Source organism: Rhipicephalus microplus, chromosome 7, assembly GCF_043290135.1.
Source record: "Rhipicephalus microplus isolate Deutch F79 chromosome 7, USDA_Rmic, whole genome shotgun sequence".
Classification (NCBI taxonomy): Eukaryota; Metazoa; Arthropoda; class Arachnida; order Ixodida; family Ixodidae; genus Rhipicephalus; species Rhipicephalus microplus.
Genome location: NC_134706.1, coordinates 24,926,738 through 24,953,513, shown reverse-complemented (window position 1 = coordinate 24,953,513; position 26,776 = coordinate 24,926,738). Strand labels below are relative to the sequence as shown.

The 26,776-nt window shown below is 47.7% G+C and overlaps 2 protein-coding genes and 1 long non-coding RNA gene across 3 annotated transcripts in view; 1 reads left to right on the top strand and 2 right to left on the bottom strand.

The window, feature by feature from the left end:
• LOC142767140 (uncharacterized) overlaps nucleotides 1–9,639 on the bottom strand; it is a 10,602-nt gene extending 963 nt beyond the window's left edge. The window contains exon 1 of the mRNA XM_075868359.1: nucleotides 8,249–9,639. Within this exon, the coding sequence (XP_075724474.1) occupies nucleotides 8,249–9,639 (1,391 nt within the window). The remainder of the gene's footprint in view (nucleotides 1–8,248) is intronic.
• Nucleotides 1–26,776, top strand: part of LOC142766877 (uncharacterized) — a 37,398-nt gene that overhangs the window by 3,938 nt on the left and 6,684 nt on the right. The window lies entirely within an intron of this gene.
• Nucleotides 20,268–25,233, bottom strand: LOC142766876 (uncharacterized). Its single transcript, XM_075868079.1, has 3 exons — nucleotides 24,558–25,233; nucleotides 21,401–23,238; nucleotides 20,268–20,670 (listed from the first exon to the last, which is right to left on the bottom strand). Exons 2-3 carry the CDS (start codon nucleotides 23,191–23,193, stop codon nucleotides 20,352–20,354), a joined length of 2,112 nt encoding a protein of 703 aa, XP_075724194.1. The 5' UTR covers nucleotides 23,194–23,238; nucleotides 24,558–25,233; the 3' UTR covers nucleotides 20,268–20,351.

Genomic DNA, 26,776 nt, shown 5'->3' with positions numbered 1-26,776 from the left:
ATGATAATGAGAGACGCCGTATAGTGGAGGGCCCCGGAAATTTCAAACCACCTGGGGTTCTTTAACGTGCATCCAAATCTGAGCACACGGGCCTACAGAATTTCCGCCTCCATCGGAAATGCAGCCGCCGCAGCCGGGATTTGAACCCGCGACCTGCGGGTCAGCGGCCGAGTATACCTTAGCCACTAGACCACTGCGGCGGGGCTTAGGTGCACCCTAAGGAACCCGAGGTGAGCCCTCCACTACGGCGTCTCTCATAATTATATCGTGGTTTTGGCTTTTGGGATGTTAAACCCCGGATATTATTAAATAGCGTAACGTAAAGATGAAATCTTTACGTTAAGCCAAGCTTCAATAAAGATGAAATCAAGTACCTTGACAGTGATCTTTCACGTAGACCCGCGTGTGTGTCAAATTGAGATGTTCGTATACACTGCATGGGCATGCGTAGATGAGTTCCCGTGCCTTCCTTCTTTTCCGTCGCTAGGCGCACCTTCAGTTGTTAGTAGGCGTTTGTTTTAACCTCCTTCCAGTGTATGTGTGTGCACGTCATCTCATTGTGTATTTTTTTATGATGTATATACAAAGTAGCTCTGATTTCTGTTATGTCAGAATAGAATGGACACTAACAGGCAGCAAATACAAGCTGATCGGGAAGCTTTTTTTTTTTCTAAGGCCACATAGAAGGGCTGTGCTTTTTTACCTGCGTTTAGGCACGCATCGCGCATCGAAACAACAAGAATATAGAGTTTGAACCCTGTGCATCATAAATATCTGTTGATCGAGGCGGATCGGCATACTCTTACGCATCGAGCCAAATTACTCTACAAGGAGGGGATCCCTTATTTGGGAAGCTGCAAATCCTCAGTAGATGAGGGCACGAAAACTCACTGCACAGCGTCGTCAACCAGTGCACGAGCGGCAGGCCTTGTTCTGTGGGGAGCCACCTTGCGGTATACTTGTCAGGTCTGCCGTGGTATGCCCGAGAGTGTGCACGGCGTATTAGACACTCGGACCGGCTTTGGACCAGTGACCACGTTGGACAGTGCTTCATTTTAACTGGTTGTTGACTCGGTCTCAAGACACTTGCCGATTCGATCTCTATTCCAAGGAATGATGCATTTGGGCTGATAACACGCCCCCCCCCCCCCCTTTTAAAAAATTAGAAGCCGATCCACGAAGTGAATGCTGATGATGCAGCAAGGTTATCCTATGACTTATAATGCCTACGTTGCAGTCACCGACTAGTATATGAAGGGAGGGTGAATGGATGGACGGATGTAAGGACAGATGCACGGACGGGTTGGACGGACAGCTGGATGGACAGAGCGCGGTCTATTTTTAAAACATATTGTCACGTCGCTCCAGGGGATGTCGACAAGGTCTATTGATGTCCGAGCAACAGGGCTCTAACCAAGCGCGTCGGTTGGGCTTGTTTGCTAGAGCGGGGGTCCACGCGCACTTCTTTCTTCTTCGTGGTGTGAGCCTTCACCTTGGCATACGACCCACTACTAGAAGTAGGTGGCAATATTCCTCCTCAACAAAAAAAGAAGAAAGAGCATCGTCCCGATGCTGTAAAGTTATTGAAAAAAAAAAAACCAAAACAAAGTAGGTTAAACAATGAAAAAGGGCATCAATAATCAAATGTTAGACGCGATAAGTTCACCAATGATGAGGCAATTGTCAGAGCACAAATGAAAAAAAAAACACAGGAAAAGTGGTCTTTTAGGAACGCGCAAAATAGGGCTTCATGCGCACCACGTGAACTATGTCAGAGGTCGGTTCTTTTCGTTGTGCCCATCGTGACGACGTAGCGTCCGGACCACTTTGTAGTTTACGTCGCTCACGCGGCGTATTACTTTATACGGACCGAAGTATCTGCTGAGCAACTTTTCGGAGAGGCCACGGCGTCGAACAGGGGTCCAAACCCAAACTTGGTCTCCCGGACTGTAAGATACGTCATTTTGACGCATATTGTAACGTCATGCATCGACCTGTTGCTGCTGACCAATGTGTAGCCGGGCGAGCTGGCGAGTTTTCTCGGCACGCTCTGCAAATTCTTCTGCGTCAGTTTTTAATCGATCAGCGCCTTCATAAGGAAGCATCGCATCCAGCATTGTCTGAACTTCGCGGCCGTAGAGACGGCGAAAAGGTGTAAATCGGGTTGTTTCTTGAACGGCGGTGTTATAAGCGAACGTCACATAAGGCAAAATGCGATCCCATGTTTTGTGTTGGACGTCGATGTACATGGAGATCATGTTTGTGACTGTCTTATTTAGTCGCTCGGTTAAGCCGTTGCTCTGCGGATGGTAAGCAGTCGTCGTTCGATGCCTGGTGTTACTTAGCCGAAAAACTTCATCAATGAGCTGTGCAGTGAACGCTGTTCCTCTGTCGGTTATCACTGTAGATGGAGCACCATGGCGCAGAACAATGTGGCACATGAAGAACTGTGCTACCTCAGAAGCCGTGGCTCGTGGTATCGCCTGTGTCTCAGCATAGCGGGTCAAATAGTCAGTTGCAACAATGACCCATTTGTTGCCGTCGGACGATAAAGGAAATGGGCCGAGAATGTCCATGCCGACTTGGTCAAATGGCTTGTGGGGTGTATCAATTGGCTGAAGTAATCCAGCCGGCTTGCTTGGTGGCGACTTTCGACGCTGGCATTCACGACAGCTTTTAACGTACTGCTTCACGCTTGCTGAAAGTCCGGGCCAGTAGTACGCCTCACTTACTATGGCGAGCGTTAGCGAGTAACCTAGATGACCAGATGTGGGCTCATCATGGCACGCGGAGAGGACCTCGTCCCGCATGTCCTTCGGAACGACGAGGAGGTAAGCGCGGCTCGTAGAACGGGCGTTTTTTTTGTACAGGACATTACCTCGGAGGCAGAAAGACGTCATGACGCGAAATAGATGGCGAGGTATAACGGCGCTATGACCCTCCAGATAGTCGATGAGCGGTCGAATCTCTTCATCCTCTCGCTGGCGTCTGCTCAAGTCAGATGAGCTAAGGGCGCCCAGGAAACCGTCATCGTCGTCTTCTTCTTGATTGACTAAAGGTATGGGTGCACGCGACAGCGTATCAGCGTCTTCATGCTTCCGTCCAGACTTATATACGATGGTAACATCAAATTCCTGTAGACGCAAGCTCCATCGGGCCAGTCGTCCAGAGGGATCACGAATGTTTACCAACCAGCAGAGGGCATGGTGGTCCGTCACCACTTTAAATGGACGACCATAGAGGTACGGGCGAAACTTGGTGATCGCCCACACAACTGCGAGACACTCTTTCTCTGTGGTCGTGTAATTCACCTCAGTACGGGAGAGTGAGCGGCTGGCATAGGCAATGACTCGTTCTTTGCCGTGCTGATGCTGGACGAGCACTGCGCCGAGGCCGATGTTACTGGCGTCAGTGTGCACCTCTGTGTCAGCATCATCGTCAAAATGCGCAAGAACAGGGGCTGACTGCATCCGCTGTCGTAGCTCGGCAAAAGCAGCCTGTTGTTCGGTAGCCCATACAAACGGTGTGTCGTCGCGTGTAAGGCGAGTCAAGGGTTCCGCTATCTTCGAAAACCCTCTAATAAATCGTCGATAGTAGGCGCACAAGCCCAGAAAGCGCCGAACAGTCTTTTTGTCTGTAGGATGCGGAAACGCGGCTACAGCGGCAAGTTTGTCGGGGTCGGGTCGGGCTCCTTTCGCATTGACTACATGGCCAAGGAATTTGAGCTCTTCATAACCAAAGTGACACTTCTGCGGTTTGAGTGTAAGATCTGCTGATTGAATAGCCTGTAGCACACTCCTGAGGCGATGAAGATGTTGCTGGAAGGTTTCAGAAAAAACGACAACATCATCAAGGTATACGAGACAAGTTTGCCACTTCAGACCAGTAAGCACCGTGTCCATCATTCGCTGGAAGGTTGTGGGCGCTGAGCACAAACCAAAAGGAAGGACTCGAAATTCATACAGGCCATCAGGGGTAACAAAGGCCGTTTTCTCGCGATCTCGCTCGTCAACCTCGATCTGCCAGTACCCGCTTTTTAAATCCAAAGAGGAAAAATAGTGGGTGCGGCGTAATCTGTCTAACGAGTCGTCGATGCGTGGCAGCGGGTACACGTCCTTTTTAGTCACGCTGTTCAGCTTCCGGTAATCGACGCAAAAACGTAGCGTTCCGTCTTTATTCTTGACTAGGATGACCGGAGAGGACCACGCACTGTTGGAAGGCTCGATGATGCCGTCGTCAAGCATTTCTCGAACTTGCGTACGAATGGCTTCTCGTTCCTTCGCTGACACACGGTAAGGCTGTTGGTGTACTGGGCGGGCGTCGTCGTAAGTGATGATTCTGTGCTTAGTGATCGAAGTCTGGCGCACCTTAGAGGAAGCAGCGAAGCATGACTTGAATTCAAGCAACAGTTTTCGCAGTGCTGTCTGGTTTTCTGGTGTGAGGTTAGAATTAATATCGATATTGCTTAAAGACGTATCGGCGGCCTCCACTGCGTCCGACGAGAAGCAGATGGGAACGGTACCTAATTCATCTGCAAACGCTAACGAAGTGCCACGGAAAAGGTGTCGGTGTTCGTTGCTGAAGTTTGTAACGAGCAGTTGAGATCGGCCATTACGTAGCTGTATGATACTCCTAGCCACACAAACACCTTGAGTCAGCAGGTGTTCAAAATTACTTTCTGCAATCGCTTCACCATTTTGCAATTCACAGCATGTGACGTCGACAATAACACTGGCTATTGGAGGAAGCGTTATACTTTCAGCAGAAACACGAAGAATGTCGGCACGTTGTTGGTCGTCCTGCTTGTCGATTGCTCGGTCGGCTGAGAAGGTGATGCGATTATCTTGAAGGTCAATGACAGCTCCATACTCCTGCAGGAAGTCAACACCAAGAATAACGTCGCGAGAACATTCACGGAGCACAAGGAAATTTGCTACAAAAGTATAGCCGCAGACCCGAACTCTACTCGTGCAGGTTCTAAGCGGAGAGACGGTGTGGCCACCAGCCGTTCGAATCACAGAGCCATGCCAGGGGGTGATTACCTTCTTTAGTAGTCTGGTCATTTTCCCGCTTAGTATAGAATAGTCAGCCCCGGTATCAACTAAAGCACCTACTGCATAGCCGTCTATCAGCGTCGGTATATCCAGAGAAAGCCGCACATGTCGCTCAGTCGAATCCACACTCTTTACTGTTAGCGTTGATCGGAGGTCTTCAACACGTCGACTGCCAGCGACCTCGCCTCCAAGGGTCGCTTGCGTTAGTTTTCCCGGCGGGGAATGGGGGACCGTGCGCCAGCATGGCGCTGTGGCGAAGATGAAAAGCGCCTCGGCGACGGTGAGCGCGGCTGCCGTCCAGAAGGCGGTGGCATGCGCTGTTGAGCCAGGTAATCCTCAATGTCCCAGGGTCGCTGGCCATACCGAGGAGGCGCTGAATATACTGAAAAGCCGCGCAGCCCGAGGCGCCGGTATGGACACTGGCGGTACAAATGGTCCGCTTCACCGCAGTGGAAGCACAAAGGCCGGCGATCAGGAGTGCGCCAAACATCAGATTTCCGAGGCGAAGCACGTCTGTCGTCAAGGTAGTGCGCTGGTTGTTCCGCAAGATGCACAGGGTTGGCGTAAACGAGGGGTGGGGGCGCGCGTGTGTTCTCGTAGTACCGTAGAGGCTGCGCCGACTGAAGTGAAACTGTAGGAGGTGCCTGAACAAGCAGCGGGGAAGAGGAAGCTGGGCGCTTCAAGGCTTCCGCATAAGTCGCACGGTGGTAGTCAGCCGGGGCCGGGGTGGCGTTATCCAGACTCACAGGGTCACGCAGGGCATGATGCAGCTCGTCCTTGACGATACTTGCAATAGAACTCACCGTAGATAGTGGTGGTGTGGCAGCCTTTTGCAGCTCCTCGCGTACTATAGAGCGGATAAGGTCGCGCAGACACTCGGTGTTGTTCCCAAAAGTCGTGAGAACTTGAGCAGTGGACGTGCTCACTTGCCGGTCATACAGGGTGGATCGATGCTGAAGCATCTTTTCCATCGTGACGGCTTCAGACAAAAACTCGGCGACCATGCTCGGAGGGCTCCGTACAAGGCCAGCGAAAAGCTGCTCCTTAACTCCCCGCATCAGGTGACGCAACTTCTTTTCTTCTGTCATACCTGGATCAGCCCGTCGGAACAGGCGCGTCATATCTTCCACATAGGTCATGACAGTTTCGTTGGGCATCTGGATGCGGGCCTGGATCGCTCGCTCCGCTCGTTCGTGGCGATCAGCACTTCTGTAAGTGTCCAACAGCCGGCGGCGGAATTCGGGCCACGATGTCATCTGTTCCTCGTGATTCATGTACCAGGTGCGTGCTCCATCCTCCAAATAGAAGTACACACGCCGAAGTTTGGCCGCGTCGTTCCAGTCGTTCAAAGCAGCCACGCGTTCGAAGTCGACCAACCAGTCCTCGACGTCTTCGAGCTCGGTACCATGAAACGGTGTCGGAACCTGTGGACTTTAGAGGGTGTACCGAGTCACCGGGGGGTTTCCCGTTCCTGTTAAAGTGGTTTGAACGGACGTGCTCATCATACTGGTGTGAACTGTAGGGTCAGCTTCGGGTGGCAATCCCCTGATCCTGCGGCTTGTCCGATGAACGGGAGTGTGGACTCGCACTGGGCTTGTGGTGCTGCTTCCAGGAGGGGTCTGAAACATCCGTGAGGGGCTACCCAGCACCTCCACCAATTGTCACGTCGCTCCAGGGGATGTCGACAAGGTCTATTGATGTCCGAGCAACAGGGCTCTAACCAAGCGCGTCGGTTGGGCTTGTTTGCTAGAGCGGGGGTCCACGCGCACTTCTTTCTTCTTCGTGGTGTGAGCCTTCACCTTGGCATACGACCCACTACTAGAAGTAGGTGGCAATACGGGCGCTCCGAACGCTTTGTGTACGGTACATGTAACACCCGTGTTTTGGTCCGACGGGAAGCTATAGTTTACACAACAACGACAGCGTTAAGTAACATCGCGCGAGCCTAAGTAGCTTCCCTCCTAAAGACCACCCGCTTTTTGTCGGTTCCGAGATACGCGGTTAGATGAAAAGAAAAATAACCTCAGGTAATCCGCAGAGCCTGCAAAACGAGAGGTTTACTGAAAACATTTGTGAGAACGCACACAGATCTGCATGTATATAGGGCCGTGCGCACGGCGCATTCCTGGGCAGCCAATGTCAGATCCCGCAAGCATCACCAGCTATCACTCCGCAAAGTAAAGATAGATAGTCATTTATTGCGCACAGATACGGACTCTACTATCGTTCTAATAAATTTAGCTCACGCTGTTTTTACATATTTCCGGACCAACTTCGGCGACTATACTATTTACCTGAAACCTTTGCTGCAGCCACTAGTTTCAGGAAACATCAGAGTAAAAAATGCGAATAATTTATTACTTATTGCAGGCAATGTCCACTACAACTGCTTAATTCACGTTACGCAAAGAAGGGGATTAACTAACCGATTAGGCTCACCCCAAATCTTTGCGGCAACATATAGAAGCTTCAAGTATGAAATCTCAGTCACAGCGATGGACGTGCATGCCATTTTGTATGTTCGGGTTGCCTTTTCATAACTCAGTATACCTTGGTCTGCAAGTTTGTCTCTTTTAAAAAAGTTCAGTGTTTGCGAAGTCGGGCATCGTTTCTCAGAGAAGCAACAGCACAATTTACGTCCCCTATATCACCGTTCAGTTAATTATCCACTAGTTTTCAGTGAAGTTGTCTCATACACCCTAAAAAAATTCCTTCATTCATTAATTTAGGCATGGTGCGATGCTTCGCCTGTCTTCTACGTCTACTCTGACACTTATTGTTGGCGCCAAATTTTTGTTATATCTTTGTAAAGTGATCTAACTGAAGCGTACTAATGAGTTAATCCGTCCTTTCACAGTTACCCTTTTCGAGATGAGTTGTTGTGATAGATGAGTTACTACCATACAAGAGTAAACGTTACACATTAACAGTTCGTCCCCTCGAAGCGGCTGAGGACTAAAGCTTTGTTCCCCCAGTGCTGGTCTATAAGGAATGAATAGTTCATAAGTGATGTTTTTAGATGTACAGTTAACCTCTAGAAGGACGAAGCACATTATCCTTTTTAGTCCTTTGCACCCAAGTGAATACCCTTAGTTTTTTTATATATCGTATGAGTTTTCAAGGTGCGATCTTTATACCGAAAAAACACAGCCTCGTTTGCGAAAGCAAAACAAAACAAAACATCACACACATACCAATCGAGAGGTGCCGTCTGGTTGAAGGCAGCCGCTCGTTCTACGAGGCCACAGTTCCTTCGCGTCGTCTCTCGTATTGCGAAGAAGCACCACTTCGCATCGACGCCCACTTTCGCGCCGTGCAAATCGAGTTCGAGAAGGACGTAGTTGTCGCCAATGGCTTCTGACAGGAGAGAAACGAATTTGGTTGCGTTTCCCAATCCCGTATTCTCCTGAAAGGACACTCGACTTATGTAGCTGCTGTATCTGATGATGCGAGTGAGACAGTCATTGTGGCGAAAGCTGCCGTTGGTGAGAATATCGAGGTCCGAGATGCTGGTGTTGGCGGCCATCGACGCGAAGAGAAGTGCCCAGCACATTGAGGTAGCGGTCTTTTCCGGGTCCTGTGGACTTGTCACCGTCAGTCTTAGTTTCTGTAGTACACTAGTCTCCCGGATGTATTTCGCCAGTGCAGAGAACAAAAGTTCCTCACCATCGAATACGTCTACAGACAGTGAAGTGAAGTATTCGAACGCAGGTAGTTGTCGCAAAGCATCAACTTGGACGCTCTCGTCTCCGGTGAGGCCGATGCTAGAAAATACACTAAACTGAAAGAAATTCACTCCTGTACCATGTACATAAGGTCCGAAGGAAACGTTTGCTGACTGTTTTGTGCGCGCCAATGCTTCCAGGACAGGCAGCAGCGTTCGGTAATCTTGGGGGAACCGATGTGTGACATCGAACTTCTTGAGATGTTTGTTTCTCGGCAGCATTTCAAAGAAGCTGATCCAGTTGTTTTGATGCCACAAGCTGTACGGAAGCGTGAGCTCTTCCAAGATCTGGTTATGCGCCAATGCATCCAGGCAGCGTGTCAGTGTGGCCTGCGAAATCTTGGTGCACGTGGTCCTCGCCGAGCCCACATAAAGTTTCTTCAGGGAGGAACATTCTGCCAGTATCTTCGTAATGAAACGTACAGATCTTCCACCGCCAAAAACATTTAAAACCTTGAGCGTAGACAGGGTGTCATTTCGGACGAGGACCTTGTCAAGAAGAAGCTTCTCGCGATCCACGTCCTCGCCAGAAACAGTCAGACTCGTGAGAAAACCGTTGCTCCTCAAGTATTCCCCGAGTGGTCCTGGTGGCTTGGCGGTCTTCCAATAAATATCCAAGTCAAGCCATTTCAACGTCGAGTTGGCGGCCAGAGCGTCGATAAGCGTCTTCGGTGGCTGGCCAGACCCGAAAGACGATTGCAACACCAGAGAAGTGAGACACTTGGTAGTTCTCAAAAGCTGCGATATAGCGGTCACGGTTTCTGCGCACGCGCACAAACCTGAGCAACTCAGCGTTTCGAGACTTGAGAGCCTGGGGAGGTGCTTTGCGACATGTGTGTGCGCGCTGCCGTCTTCTTCCATAATCTGCAGTGTTAGGTTTTTTATCCGGTAGTTTTCCGGAAGTTCCTGCAAAACAATTTCGCCGTGCGGCTTGGACGGGCTATTCCAGAGATCGAAGGCGGTGATGCAGACGTGGTTTTGCAGTAGCCAACGAAGGAAGGGAGTTGCCCGGCAAGATTCTGGCCCGGGAAGAGGCTCCAGATTGACGTCGATAGTGACCAAAGACAGTGAGCCTCCGCGTTGTTCTCGGAGCTCCAGGCCGATGTCAAAGAGCAGCCTGTTGCAGTATGGCAGGCCGTTGCTGATCTGGCACACCTGATCCTTGCTTGAGGTACACACCGGTCGGTAACGATCGTCTTCTGCGCAATCCACGAGGGCTCTGGCGTCGCCTCTTTCAGCGAAGACCGAGGGTGACACCTGCTGTTCCGTTTCTGGGGCAACACTCTCCATGGCGCTTTTTCAAGGGATCACCCACGCCAGCATATCATAGGAAACCTGCACAACGAAGAAAAACGCAATATTCAGTGGCTCTTTAGGTTGTAATGTACGCAACTGCGGTCAGACATTTTTACAGGTTGGAGGAGACAAATCCAATTAAAAATTGAAGTGGTACCTTCGTACTGTTGATTGTTTTTTCCGAGCCCAAGAGGCGGGCAGGGGTTCTAACCTCTGCCCTCCCGATTTTTTTTCAACTCTGGATGTGTTTATCAGGAGCTTTTTTTTTTTTGAGATGAGCCGAATTCAGAACCGAAACTAGCTCCAATAAGGCACACACGTACTCTCTGCTTTTCTCTTGAATAGTAATAATAAATTATAACAATAATTAGTAGTAAGTATGTGTCTATAAAACCTTATTCGAGCTATTTTTTTGTTGTAAACGTACCCGCGTCGAAAAAAAAAAGGTTATCAAAATCATGTATGGCCGCGAGTTGATAACGCGCGGACTTTCTTGAAGAAAGAAGTACGGCATGTTGTACTCCGAGAGACTGTCAGGAGAGGAGTGCCTTATTCTGCCTAGCTGTACGCTATAGACGACACATATATGGACAGGACAACATGATAAAAACAAAAGCATGGTTGTGCATATTAGGGTACTATAGCAAGTTACGGAAATACGGTATGGTATTACCGTATCGCTCCTCCTGGATGTCCACCTGCTCTAAAGTTTAGATGGAGGTGCGTATCTTAGCACTGAGGGCGATAATAAAAAAATAGGTGTTTTCAAGGCCTGAAACAAGCCCCCCCCCCCCCCCCCCCCCTAACTCACCTGAAAGAAATTCCTGCCCTTACGGCTCGCATTGCTCTAGTGCCGCAAAATAAGCTGCAGTCAAGTTCCTGCGATTCCGATTGGTTCAGAGTGTTACGATTGTAGACGCGTGACTGAAAAATCGAGCGGCGAGCGATTGAGCCAAAGCAGTTGCTTCGCTAATGAAGCAGCCGTTTGTGCCCATTGGCGACCAGTCGCATTGCGACTAAGTCTCTGGACCAATGCTGGTCGAAGGTGGGAAAAAGCCCGTATTGTTAGCGGAAATCGGAACGCCAGTCTGGCAACAACAAAAGGGAGGGGACCTGTGATGGTGGCGGTCATCAGACTCACCACGCATGTCGCGAACTTTTTTTTTTTGTTCCCTCCTATTTTGTCAAATAGTTTTTTTTCCTTTGAAATCTGTGTGTCTGCGAATAAGTTTTAACAGTATACTTCCCTTCTACTTTTTTTTTTCTCGTATCGACCCCATTCTCGTATCCCCACTCCCCATTCAATTCTGTAAGAACACCCATTTATTTGAAGCGACAGCCTTAGCTACGTCATCGATGGTGAGAAGTGGCCGTTGGCGTGAACACGAACGTTGTAAGAAAACATGATCGCGTGATGAGGCCACACTATGAAGAAATAATGATGCCATGCATATCCCAATTTCGTGACTCCGCCGTGACGTCAAATAAGTGCACGTTTGAATAATACATCTTCAAACGACTTCGTCGCTAGGTGGGATGATTCAGAAGGCACTGCAGAACTACGTGAGAGGACAAAGGCTTTCAATCGATCCGATTCCAGAAGCACTGCAAAGCTAGTTGGGTGCAGAAAGATTTAGAGAAGGGGGACAGAGTCATTACACAATCGACTGAGGAGAAACGAAATATTGCTTTTGGCTTCGAGTCGTCTTAGACAAATGCAAGGCAAACGCGAAATGAAACGTGTTATTTCATATACGAAAAGGTTGCAATTCTTCCAGGGAGTCACGGCAAAGTGGGAAGGGGGGGGGGGAAAGAGGGGTGCTGAGCTACGACCTGCTTGGGCACACAAAAGTCGTACCCCGAGGGCGATGACGAATCTTAGGCTTACTCATCCACGCGTCTAACGGGAGGCGGTTAACGCTATTTTTTTTTCGTAGGCTTAGTAGTTATACCTCGCGTCCTCAATACCGAAAGGGATGCAGCACGTCAGCGCAAAAGAACTAACAAAAGCTATTCGCTCACCAGTAACGGGGCGCCAATGAGTACGTGGATTGTCTGGCCTGCTGGAATGCGCTGTTAAACGTCGTTACCAAAGCCGAAGCATGTCGACAATGATGATGTGTCCTTCGAATGTTGGCATGCAGGTGACTCAAGGTTGCTTTGGGTGCAGCACCGACGAAAATGCGGTGTGGGACAAATTGCGAGCGACATCAACAAGCCCGAGTAGTGGAGGAAGGGACAGACACCATTCAGGGAAAATTTTTCATTTAGATTGATCTCACGGAATACTGAGTTTTTTTATGTATAATGCTATACCTAGTTAGTAATAACTATTATGCATGAAGAAAATATGGTTTCCATTCATTGTGATTTTTTTTCAGAAACATATATTGTTTAGCACCTATTGCAGTAAAGTGGCGAAGGCTGGTTCTGACATAGTCGTAGGAAATAATCATTGCTGGGGGTTCTCGGCCAATCCACCAGCGTGGGTATGCGCCACATCGTCAAGGATCTTGACTTGACTTGACTTGGCCGGTACGACCCCAAACTATGATATGATTTTGAGGGATGTTGGCCTGTGCTGTTGGCCTGTGCGCTCAGCTTTGGGTGCACGTTAAAGAAGAACCCCATGTGGTCAGAAATTCTGGAGCCCTTTACTACGACGCCTGTCACAATCATATGGTGGTTTACGCTAAACCTCACATATTATTATTATTATTATTATTATTATTATTATTATTATTATTATTATTATTATTATTATTATTATTATTATTATTATTATTATTATTATTATTATTATTATTATTATTTTATTACACTCAATCAAGCAAACATTTCTCTAGGTACTGATGAATTCATTGACTGGTTTATAACCGTGCCAATCTCCTCTATGAGCTTTCCTAACCATACTCGTGAAAGTGGTAAGCAAACATGCGCCGCCCTTTAATAAATACGTTTTATTATACACCGAGTCCTTCAACATCGTTACAATATCACTTATGTTCGCGCCACGTTTCGCGCCACGTTTCGCGCCACGTTTCGCGCCGGCGCATCTTTCTTGTGCAGTGTATACGAGCGCTTCAAAACCTTGTTGTATACTCCGACTTAGTCCACGGCTGCGTAGCACGGTGACGTTCCGTCGGTGCAGCGCCGCCCCCCTGAATTTCCGCGGCTTCCGATCACCGACACGACCGATGTTTCCTCGGCGAGTATACGCTCAAAGCTTCGGCATTGAAAGAGGGTAGGCGTATGAGGGGTTGGTGTCCTTATGCTAGTTCAAATCCTTATTTGTGCTTTTCAACCGTACAACTCTATGGGTCAGTTGGCTCAATGTGCTTTCTGTGCGCCATGCTCAAGAAGACGTGGAGTGAGCGGGATGAACAGCGGGGGAGCTCTTCACGTCGTCGAAACTCAGATACCGCCTCAGCAGGCTCCAGCAGTCACTGTTGCGGTCCTCAAGTCGCATTCTACAACCGTCGACAGGGGGCGCGCACGTCCCGCATCCCCCCCCCCCCCTTTTTTTTTTCAAAGCACTGAAGTTTAGGGACAGGGAGGGCAAAATAGACTTCAAACGGGTAGAATTAACAAGAAGGAGGTTATCTGATTGGTGGCTAAAGTAAAGGCACAAGTGAAAATTAAACCCTTCACTACAAAGTACCAGTCCTCAACTTCACTATTTAAAGGGAAAAAGAGATAAATCTAGTTTTTGTTTCCCTAAGCATTACGGCTAGGTGGCGTTAGCCGCCACCCGATTTAAAGGATGCAGCCATATCAATCCATCCATTCATCCTTGACGACGCCTGTCAGTCGCATGAAGTGCTGCAACCCTTTGACGCTCCGGAGACGACATCGGATCAGCCTGGCCGTTTCGTTGGTGGCCATGCGCTCCTTCTGGGCAAGGTTTCTTACGAGCGTTGGATGCCGCAAAACTTTATCCTGTGCGTAGGCCGCGTGCGCGATGACGCAAGAAGAAAGAGCAGAACGTGGAAATTAGAGCATCATGCGCAACTGTGGCTGAAGACACAACAAAAGAAGGAAGTTTCTTCGTGATTTGAAGTGAACTGCACTTCCTTTTGTTGAAGAATTTTCAGACATTTGTGCGTACAGGGTTCTTCTTTCTGTAAATAGAATCGTAAAGCAAATTGTACTCTGCTTATTGAAACAGCTGTGGCCCCTACACAAGGATATTATATGGTAGTGGAATATATAATGGTTTTGTGTAACCATATATATATGGTGCCGTGAGGTTGTATGCGAGGCACTATTTGCCAGCTGCCCAGCTTGTAATAAGTTCACGTGACGCCGAACAGGCTCATAAAGAGTGTGTCGCACTCGCTTCCTTGGCTACAGGTGGCGCTGACTGACACTCCCACGTTTAGATTAACATATAAACCCGATAAAGTGGCTGGGGGGATAGTCTCCGTTGTAGCTAAGTGGTAGAGCATCAAGTGCGTTGTTCGAAGGTCGCAGGTTGGGTTCCTGCTCACGGCAAGTTATCTTTTCACTTACTCCTTTTTTCACATTTACATTAAAATTGCTCTAATAACTTCCCCTATACATTTCTTGGCATTATTGTCTGTGTGTCAAAACACGAAAAAAATGAGCCCTTACGTAAACACATTTTACCTTTATATATATATATATATATATATAAGGGAGAGAAGTGTATACCTAAGGGCTCGTATTTCCGTGTTTTAACACAATATTAATGAGATGTAACAGACAGTAATGCCAAAAAATGTACAGGGGAAGTTATTAGAACCAGTGGAATGCAAATAAGAAGAAAGAAGAAAGAAAAGTGGATGAAAAAAATTACCAGCTGTGAGCAGGAATTGAACCCACGACCTTATTAGTTCTAATAACTTCCCCTGTACATTCCTTGGCATTACTGTCTGTTAGATCTCATTAATATTGTGTTAAAACACGGAAAACGAGCCCTTAAGTATACACTTCTTTCCCTTATTTCATTGAACGAGGGTCTCGTACTTGCAGACTTGGTGTGTTTAGGTTGTATAAGAGGGACAATTAATCAGCTGCCCGCTCATGATAAGTTCACGTTCCTCGTGACGCAAAACATGCGAATAAGAGTGTTTTCACACTCGTTTTGGCTTATAGATGGCGCTGACTGTCACTCCTACTTCTAAATTCACATATAAACCCAAAAAAGTGTATGGAGGGAAGGCCGCTGTGGTAGCTCAGTGGTTAGAGCATCAAACGCGTTATTCGAAGGTCGTAGGTTCAATTCCTGCTCACGGCTGGTTATTTTTAGGAGCGAAGCTCCTTAAGGCGTGGGCTGTGCGTCCCCTGTATGTAGCCACCTCTCGTTCAGTTCTAAGTATTACGCTAGCCACCGCCCGATCTAAAGGGTACAGCCATATCCATCCGTCCATCCGTCCGTCCGTCCATCCATCCATCCGTCCGTCCGTCCGTCCGTCCGTCCATCCATCCGTCCGTCCGTCCATCCATCCGTCCATCTGTCCGTCCGTCCGTCCGTCCAAAAGATGCAAGATGTTATAAACTAGACGGCGGTACGTGTAGTTGATTATGAAAGAGGCGAGGTGTTATAAAATAGGAATGATGCCACATATGGCGCGTGTCATCGTTCGATATAGTGCGGCGACGTACGCTAGGGGGAGCGTTGCAATAAAACCGAGTGGGCAAAGTGTACGGAGGATTCATGGTTTACCAGGTTTACCTCCGGAGCTTCGCCCACTCATCATCATTCACTTCGTGGATATGGCGGCATTTTTTTCATCCACTTTTCTTTCTTCTTATTTACATTCCATTAGTTCTAATAACTTCCGCTGTACATTCCTTGGCATTACTGTCTGTTAGATCTCATTATTATTGTGTTAAAACACGGAAAACGAGCCCTTAAGTATACACTTCTTTCCCTTACACACACACACACACACACACACACACACACACACACACACACACACACACACACACACACACACACACACACACACACACACATATATATATATATATATATATATATATATATATATATATATATATATATATATATATATATATATATATATATATATATATATATATATATATATATATATATATAATAGCTTTGTGTAAAGCATATCTACAAGAACACCGCAAATCGGTGTGTTCAAAGTGAGTGCAAGGTCATGATTCATTATTCATTCAACACTGCTTCGCCCCATCATCAGCATTCACTTTGTGGATATTCGTGGAGTTTAAATACGAAGCATTTTTTAGCTTCGTATTTAAACTTCGACGACCTTGAGCGTATCTATCTATCTATCTATCTATCTATCTATCTATCTATCTATCTATCTATCTATCTATCTATCTATCTATCTATCTATCTATCTATCTATCTATCTATCTATCTATCTATCTATCTATCTATCTATCTATCTATCTATCTATCTATCTATCTATCTATCTATCTATCTATCTATCTATCTATCTATCTATCTATCTATCTATCTATCTATCTATCTATCTATCTATCTATCTAGCCGCTTACGACATTTAGCTCTTCTGGCCGTTTCGATAATGGTATCAGTACCAAACTTGGTATGCCATAACATGACTGTATGACGAACATAAGCGACTAGTCATAACATGAAAGTCATGACATGTATGTGACGAATGTCATGATTTGCATTTTATGGTCTTGCTACTCTTGTGGTGTTTTAGTTCACATGGCACGCTGCAAAACTGCTGTGATATGGCATGACTGCATGGCGAACACAAGTGACAGAGCCTAACAGGAAAATCATGACATGCGTGTCATATAACCGATGACTACATGCCACGCTGATGATGCGCTCGCGGCCGCTTGGCTAGCTTCACATATACCAAGTTTGGAATTACGGGAAGTGAATGAATGACGAAGGTATGTGACTGGTGCAAACATGATAATCATGAGATACGTGTCATATGATACGTGTCGTCACGTCACGACGGCGATGCCACGTCAGGTGCCGATCTGCCTGCCTTAAGGCGCGTGTCGTGCTGCGTGGCTTAGACGCATGCACGTTTGAGCACGGCTGGCGTTCCTCTCACGAAAAGAGGCAGACGCAGTGCTGTCTGGGTAACGTCATCGGCGCTATGCACCGTGTCGCATTTCGCGACGGTTGCCGCCGGGCCGCGCTGACGGACGCTGGTCGCGCCAGTCGCGCCTGGCGTCAGACTATAGAGTAGCACTCGCGTTTTGCTAGCGCAGCGTCGCTATGCCCAGCGTGCACACGCGTCAATGTTACGTCGGAGTGTATTGGGACATTCATGATGCGCTCGTGGCCGTTTCGCTAGCTCCACATATACCGAATTCGGTATCAGGTGACATGGATAGATGATGAAGGTAAATGACACGTTCAAACATAATAATTATGACAAGGAAGTCATTTGCGGCATAATTTACCTTCGCCTCGTAACGTTGTGCGAATTTTAAAGTGACATATCAACGCTCCTCATTCGTGCTTCGCATATCATAGATTCCCACTTTACGTGGGATCTGCCAATTTTTTAAATGTTTGAAACATGAGATCATAGCGCACTAAATGGCGTGATCGGCATCTGTTGCCGCGTGCCCAGAGGTTGCGGGTTCAACTCCCGATGTTGGAACTTTGTTTGTCTTCTAATAATTTTTTCACGTAACTTCCGTGACGGAAATGCATCATCGAAGTCTTGGTGGGCCTCTCTCTCCTACACTCTCCTCTCCTACACTCTCTCGTACCGCATGCTCCGGTTGCTAGGGGCGAGGATGAGCGCACGCACCCGCGGCTGTTGCTATAGGAGAGGGAGTGAGAGCGGAGAGGTAACCGGTGCGCGGAGAACGCCACGGACATGGCCAGATGCCTGACATAACCAGACTAAAAATTATCCGCATTAAAAAAAAAAGGCCCCAGAAGGCCGCTTTTACAGCTTTATGTGACTGCGTGGCGTGTTCTGTGCAGGCCTACTGCTTTTGGTATATATAATGTATGCACTCTCTTAACTTCGAAAATACGCACTGAAATGCTCACTAAGGCTCCCACGTGATAATTTAGGGCAGAACCGTTGGCCAAACAACTTACCAGCGTGCAGCCGCTACTCTAACGAGCACGTAAAAGAAGCGCGTCCGAAAAAGGACTACTCCGTAACTTCTAGACCCCAATGCAAGCACACAAAACGATAAGCAACATCTCTGTTTGCTTATCGAAAGGGGAACCGGTTGAACTGCAACCAACAAATCTTCTTTGTTCCACATCTGAGTTTATAATGGTTAGACAGAGCTAATGGCTCGATTACCGAACGGGACGTACCACGGGAGCATAATTAAACCAACAAAATGAATTTTCTTTCTTGTGTAGAGACGCCGAAGATGTCGTTGTCGAAGAGCTGCCCGGTAGACCTTGTTCTTGTTCACCTATAGCACACGGCGATCGCATGATGATGATGATGATGATGATGATGATGATGATCATGCCTCCACTATGGCTGTTGCTGACTCAGGTAGATAGGCCAAGAATTCAGGATATTGAATTGGAAGGCCTTTCAAATGATACCTTATCCTAACAGGAGGAGGATAAAGCACATGGAGATACAGAAAGAGTGCAATATATTTTTTGCCATTTCGACCAGACAGAATAATATAATATCTTTAATTGAAATTGCAGTAATTTCGAACATGTTTAAAATTGATGTTTAGAATTTGCTTAATAATAATATAATAACAAATATACAAATAGGAATTTGGAGGCGCATTCGTTTCGTTTCATGAAGATAACTGCAAACCGCATCAAAGGCATTCTTGTGGCTGTAGCCCAGAACCGAAGCATCAACGGAGAGTATATTCACAACAGTGAAGGGCAGCCCAAGATTAGCAAATGGGATGACAAGGAGACGTTTTCATAATACACTGTAACGGTGACATGACAAAAAATAATGGTCTATTGATTTCAGATCTCTACAAAAGCTGCATAGGGGAAATATTCCCAGACCAGCCCTGTGTGAATATAGGTTTAAAGGGGGCACACGACATCGAAATAGTGTTAGCATGGGTTCCAGTTGTCTAGCATGAAACCAGTCGGAGTTCCATTGATATTTCAAAAGTCTAAATTCAGTGCATGGTGTTACTCATTCTATGGCATCAGCCCTGAGTGAAAATTTTGATGAAACGCTTGTTTGTTCTTCTGCTCATTTCTTGGCATATACTTGCTTACTTGACCCTTGACAATGGCCTTGCGCCCACTACGGGATATCGGCCATGTTATATTTAAGGTTTAGATGACGGAAAATTAGTGGTTTGGTCGTATAAGGATTACGTCGCAAAAGCGGAAGGATGATGATAGGGATGACGATGGTGTTTCGGCCTATATAGGCATAAAAGTGGTGCAAAGGCACCTCAGATGAAGTTTTGGAGGAAAAGTTGGTCTGCACAACAACAAGGGGCACATGTGAGCAGTCACTGAAGTGTGTCGATTGGTTACTTGTATCTACATCACATGGCCATCAGCGAACTCCGTTAAACGCTTCAAATGTAAAATTACATTAGGGAATTATACACAGAGACAAAGGTTCACGAGCATGCATCTTTCTTGGTGCACCGAAGAACGGTGTCTGGTAGAGTGTTTCAAGTTGCTATAAGCACACGTCATAGCAATCTAAGAAAAAAAAATCGCGAAACAAGGTATCAACTATAATACACGTTTAGAAGGACAAGAACAACAAGAGAGAAGACAGGCAGGTTAACCAGGAACATGCCCGGAGTAGCTATAAACCTATACTGCTTCAGCGCTGCCACCATATAAATGAGGTAAAGTGGCAACAGATGTGCGATGCAAGGCCCTATAGCTATGGAAATTGTGTTCTGTATTCAGCAACTGCCACCACTGTACCATCACAGCCGCCAATACCGTCAAAAGCCAACGTGGCCTTGACACATCAGTTAATCGGGTCCAACTGATTGCGAGCATGAGACATACTATGCGGCGTCCGAAGATATCGGGGTGGTGCCCCGCCACTCTCCCATGCGCCCACCCGTGTCTTTCATCCTCTCCTGTGCCAAGAGATCGGCCGGATACTCTAACAAATCCCGAAAAAAATGCTGACATCTTAGACACACGCAAAATAATGGTGTCACAGTCGTGTGCAAGTGTGGTGCAGGTATTCTTCATTTCAAGGAGGATATGCGCAATAGTGACTGAGGTCCTTTCGCTGAAGCTGGTTTTATTTGGGACGTTCGTCTACAGCGTGTTTGGATGACTGGGTTTATTATGCTCTTCTGTTCGCGATGTTCAGCTGGACGTGGAGGGATCCTCAATCGCGATGCTGAAATACTTGACATCATCAAAGCTGAGGTATCGCCTCACCAGGCGCCAGCTGTCTTCGTTCAGGTCATGAAGTTGCATTCCGCAGTCGTCGGCAGGTGGCACGCACTTCACGCTTTTCTTGACCACTCCGGTCAGCCTCATGAAGTCGTGCAAGCCCTCAACGCTCCTTAGATGACTTCGGAGCATTCTGGCGACTTCGGCAGTGGTGATGTTCTCCTTCTTGGCGAGCTCCCTGGTCAGCGCTGGATTTCGTGCGACCTTCTCGAACGCGGTTGCGGTGTGCCTGTTGGTGATGTGTTGACAACAAATAGTTATATTCAGAAAACATATACTGTCAGTGTAACGTGAAGCCTGTTTGAGAAAAAAAAGAATATCTAGTAGACAAACTTTTGCTAAAACCACAAAGATACGTCATATAGACATCTTATGAACGCTGCTCAACAATACTAGCCAGAGGTTCTGAAACCATTATAAACGTGTAGGTGCATCTGAAGGGCCGATTGTGGCCGGATGGTGCGCCGTTACGCTTCTATTCGGATTACCACTTGAAAAATACTAAGGGGTCACGGAGAGAGAGAGAGAGAGAGACTGGCCGCGGTATAGCTTAGCGTTCAGTGTAGCGCTGTTGAGCTTCAAGGCCACTAGACCCATTAGCAGCCCCAGTGGTCACGTTTTGATGGAGGCGAAATTCGAAGAACACCCGTGCTCCTCCGTTTATGCGCACAAACTCCAGGTCATCGAAATTTCATTCACCCTCCACTTCGTCACTCATGTACATACAATGGCTTTGGGATAAACACTCGAATATTTATTAGTATTGCGCAGTGCGAACGCTTGCCTTGAGATACGGTGTGAATAAATTGACTTTGAAGGGGCTCCTGCTGTCATTAACTTTTTTAGGATGTCACATTGAACTGTAGAAGTGTAACACATGCCAACACCTCCAATTTGCAGGTGCGATATGTTCAAAGTAAGAATTTGTCCCCTTCAAAAAAAAGTAAAAAATAACTTACCGATCGAGCGGTGCAATTTTGATGAAGGCAGCCGCGCGTTCCAGAATGTCACGGTTCCTCTGCGTCCTTTTCCTGATGGCGAACAAGCACCGCTTCACTTCGCTCTCAACGTTCGCGCCATTCAAGTCGACTTTAAGGAGACCGTAGTTGTGGCTAATGCTTTCCGACAGGGTCCATACGAAGAAGGTGGCGTCTCCGAGTCCAGTATTTTCTAGGAATTGCACTCGACTTATGTACTCGCTGTGTCCTATGGTACGGGTGAGGAGATAATTGTACTGAAATTTGCCATTCGTGAGGATGTCCAGATCCGAGACGCTGGTGTTGGCTGACATCGATTCGAACAGAAGAGTCCAGCACGTGTAAGAAGCTGTATTGTCCGGGGCCAGGCGACTGGTCACGACCAGTTTCAGTTCCTGGAGGACGGTGGTTTCTCGTACGTACTTCGCCAGAGCAGAGAACAAGCGTTCGCCAGCCTCGGATACGTCTACAGTGAGAGACGTGAAGCGATCCAACGCAGGCAAACGTTGCAACGCGTCAACTTGTACGTTCTCCTCGCCGCAAAGACCTATGCTTGAAAATGCGCTGTAGCGCAGCAGATCTACTCCCATTCCGTGCATGTAATGTCCGAATGAAACGTGCGCCAACGGCTTCGCCAACGCCAGTGCTTCCAGGACAGGCGGAAACGTTGAACATTCTTCAGCGTACTGAAGTGTTGTGACAGTCAGCTTCTTCAGATATCTGTTTCTCGGTAGCAATGAGAAGAAAGTAATCCAGTTTATGGAATGCCACAAGCCGTATGGGAGCGTGAGATCTTCCAAGGTTTGGTTCTGCGCCAATGCCTCTGCGCAGCACGTCACTGTGGCCTCTGATACCCTGGTATACGTGTTCCGTGCCCAGCCAACGTAAAATTTTCTCAGCTTGGAACATTTTGTGAGTAACCCCGTGATGAAACTTGCGGTTCTTTTGCCTCCGCAAACATTCAACACTTCGAGCGTAGAGAGGGTATGATTGCGAATGAGGGCCTCCTCCAGGAGGAGCGTTTCTCGATCCGCGTCGAGGCCGGACACTGTCAGACTCGTGAGAAAACCGTTGCTCCTGACGTATTCCCCCAGTGGTCCTGGCGGCATGTTGGTCTCCCAGTATGTCGCCAGGTCAAACCACTTCAACGTCGAGTTGGCGGCCAGCGCATCGATAAGCATCTTTGGTGGCTGGGTGAATCCGAAACTGCCGCGCAATACCAGGCACTTGAGGCGTTTGGTAGTTCTCAAAAGCGCCGACACGGCTGCCATAGCGTCTGCGCAGTCGCGCCTCGTCGAGCAACTGAGCGCCTCCAGGTTGCGAAGCCTGGGAAGGTGTGTTTGAAGATAGGCGTCCGTGTGGCCGTCGGGAAAAAGGTCCAGCGTCAGGTTCCTTAGCCGGCAGTCGTCGGGCAGCTCTCGAAGAACCATCCGGCTGTGCGACGTGAGCGAATCGTCCGAAATCTGGAGGCTGCTGATGCAGGCGTGTGTTTTGAGTAGCCAGCGAAGGAAAGGAGTTGACCTGTACGAATCTGGTTCGGCACGAGTCATCCGAGAGCGAGGAATGCTCGCCAAGTTCAGCCAGCCTCCTCGTTGTGGGCGAAGTTTCAAGCCGCTGTCGATGAGTAGTTCGTTGCAGAGCGGCAGACTGTTGTTGATCTGGCACGCCTGACCACTATAGGCGGTGCATTGTGGGCGAAAGCGATTCGCTTTTATGCAAACGGTGGACCCAGCGTCGCCCTTTTCCTCGTGGGCCCCTTGGGAAAGCCTGTCCATCGCGTTCCTCCGAGGTATCACCTGAGCCCGCTTATCACTTTGAACCTGCGCAAATAAAGGATAATGCAGCAGTTGGTATACCCTTTGAGTTTCCCATGCACGCTAATGCGGACAGAGATGTTTGCAGCTGGTAGAACGGAGGGCACTCCGTGGAAAAATTGAAATTAACTCCACACTGTGGATGCATTGGCATATTCAGAGATGTGGGGTGAGTGAAGAGGACTCTAATTTTTCCAGAATTTTAATAATGGAGAATTTCACAGTCGCACCAACTCGCTAATCCGGCTCAGTGGTATCGTCTACACCCCCACTGCGCATGCTCACGTCTTGTGCCAACTGTCGCGATTTTAATTTTGCAGTTTGAAGGAACGCTCTATAGAGCTTTGTTGAAACAGTCGGCTTTATTTTTAGTGGAAAAAAGTACACAAGCAGTAACTGTGCTGTTGGAAATCTAACGAAAAGGCGCGACAAGCACCGTCTTTAAGTTCAGCGCATACAAAGTTGGTATGCTCGCTTTTAGGCATATGGGGACGCAATAACCTTCTTGATGCGCCCACGTTATTTTGACAGGGTACGTGAAGGCATCGACAGAGAGCACAAACCTTGACCATGGCTGGTCAGGCAAGGACGTTTCACGTGTGCGATTCCGACCAAACAAAAGCACCCCCCCCCCCCAGGCGTTTAATAGACGAGAACACTGCTACAGACGAAGCTTTGCACTCGTGACTGCCATTGTAAGCCGCTGTCATTACACAGTGTCAAAAACACCTTCCTCTTAAACGCATTCGAACACGGTGGTACCGTACAGTACTCAATCTTCAGCGTTATGTCATCAGAAATAGCGGACAACCGAAATACCGAGTGGGTAGGCTGATGCTCCAAGCGATCGGAACCACCCCATTAGATTGAGGAACCCACTGTAGGCCGAGGCAGAGCTGAGTGCGGAACTTGGAGACGCGAAAAAGATCACTCTCCTCCCGAAAAACATGCATTCGGAAACACAATGTTAGCAGGAAAAAAAAAGCGAAATTGAAAACTTCATTGAAAGAAGTTGAACAGGTCGGATAACAGGGCGGTCCTTCTGAGTGGAGGGCAATGAGGCCTACGCTGTGGTGGCAGACAGCCAGATGTGGGACGCCGTCACTACCTTCAGTAAAGGATATTCGTAAAGATTTGTGAGCGGCCACTAAGAGCTTTGACAAGGGCTATGTCTCTGGGGCTGCGGTTATAGCTTTGGCTTATTCATCCATGAGTCTAACGGGAGTCTGTTAGCCCGCTTGCCTCGTAGTCTTAAATACGTTGGTTCCGTCACTGAATGGGATGCAGCACAAGCATAAATGGGCTAACCGAACGTATCAGCTTACCTGCAGCAGGGCGTTGAAGAGCCCGTGATACAGCTGGCCCTGTGGCACGTGCGACGAAACGCAGTCACCAGAACCGATGCATCATGATCGGCGATGATGATGTGCCAAGGTCGGTTCACGAGCAGCATTGAAGGAAGAGCAGTGCAGATATAACTATTTATGAGGGACACCAACAGATGCGACTAGTGGAGGAAGGGACAAACACAAATCAGGCAAATAATTATTTGCATATCTTGCACTGAATATTTTGTTTTTCAAAATTTTATTTTACAGCTAGTTAGAGTTAACTGTAACCCGTTGTGGGGTGCTGGCTATCCCGCAGTCTCCACCTCCACTGTCTCTAGAAGGATGGCAGAACTCTCCTCTTCTCCGCCTGCCGTTCCTCCTATAGTGTAGCGCCTAGAATCAATATACCTTATAGTTACGCGAAGCACACCTGGGACATATTGTTGCCAGTGTATTGCAGTATTCACTACGAATGTTTTTATGTGTAGGAGGTTTTTCTAATTTGCCCCAATTGTTTTCAACTGCACAAATACTAACATAGTCATCACTTTGTCAGTGAGGTATATATAGGCATGCTTATGGTTAACTAACTGTGCTATTTTCACCAAAGTACAAATTACGTACTCATCTTTTCCGGTTCTTAGTTTCTAAACATAAAGTGATAGTGCTTTTTTTTGCTCACTAGAGACGCACGCCAGATACAATAAAGCATGGTTAATTCCCCTTTCACTGGGATTGGTATAACGCGAAAGTAAAACGTGCCCTTACAAACGTAATTGAACGTTTACTTTATGTTATTGGAGAGCCTGCGTAAAGTCTATTGGTGTTTAACAGGTAGCTCCGCTTAAGGTTGATGCACTGACGTGGACGCTTAGTGCATATAAAGCCCCCTCCATGGCGTCTACTGCCGCTTGAAAATGCCCGAAGGGGCTTTGTGTGCAGCATCTTTACCCTGACTGCTAATGTCCGCGATGAATGGTTAAAATTACCGCTGTTGCAACTGTAGATGCCAACGGCGAGCGCGCAGTCAGAGAAAGAGGCGTGATAGTCAGAGGAGCATCGCATATTGACAGCCCCGCTGGGGGTCGCCATCCCGCGGCATTTTAAACCACCGCTGCCTTGACTACTGTGCTGTCTTCATTGAAAATAACTTGGGAGATATATCCACGTCAGTATCTGTGAAATAGAAAATCTACGAATTACAAGCCAAACAAAAGACGGGCAGGGGAGCGGGGGCTACGCTGCAACAAGCGTTTGCGTATAATCAACGCAGCATGAAAGCTCGTTAACTTTTGGACTTAGTCAAACCATCGGCACCGCACGCTGACAAGATGGAGCTGCGCAAGTAGGATTAAAGCAAAATTGCTGGAGTGGAAGGTCCCGCAATGCCTTGCCAGTAGAAGTGAAGCCACCTTTTGCCAGTGCCAAGATGGCGGAAACATTCTCTTTTCTTTTAGTGCCCACTTAAAGATCAAGTGGCTTTGATATGTTATGTAAATGCTACGTTAGTTCTGTATTAAAAGATAGTTGTTCCCGACGAAATAACACACAACACGTAGAAAGGAGTATAGATGACTGAATACTCAAATAACTCAGCCTCCAATCAGAGGCTCACTAAAGAAAACTAGTGACTGTAAGACGCACTTGGGGCATTATGTGACCAGAAAAAGTTCCCACACTAAACTCGTTGGGCGTGCGAGGGAAACGCTTCGTTTTTAATCGCTGAACGGTGATAATTTATCGTGCTCCTAGTAAGATGGCCGCCACAGCCGCGACATTGCCAGAGGAATGGCTTCACTTCTGCTCAATCATTTCCGCTCCAGCAACTATTTTAATCCTCCTTGGAGCTGCGTTTCTCACACTGCCCCGTCTCAAAGCTTCTCATCTTCGCCGTTAGGGACACGCAGAAAATAGACGCATGCTCGCGTCCCCCATGTATCCGGGCCACAATCCGCCGACCGATGCAGGGTGCGAGACGTGCACGTCGCGCTCTATTGTCATTGAGGCCGTCTCAAGGTTGCTTTTTTTATCCGCTATGGGCTCTGTATTCTGGCGCTGCAGTCAGACTGAAAAAACTCGACTGAACAGTCGGTTAACCTGCTTTTCTCCATTTTTTTTCGCATTACGAATGACTACAGCCGGTGCCTTAATGACCGGAAGGAATCAACGCGTACAACAAAACTAACAAAACGGTCTCGCTTACTTGTAACAAA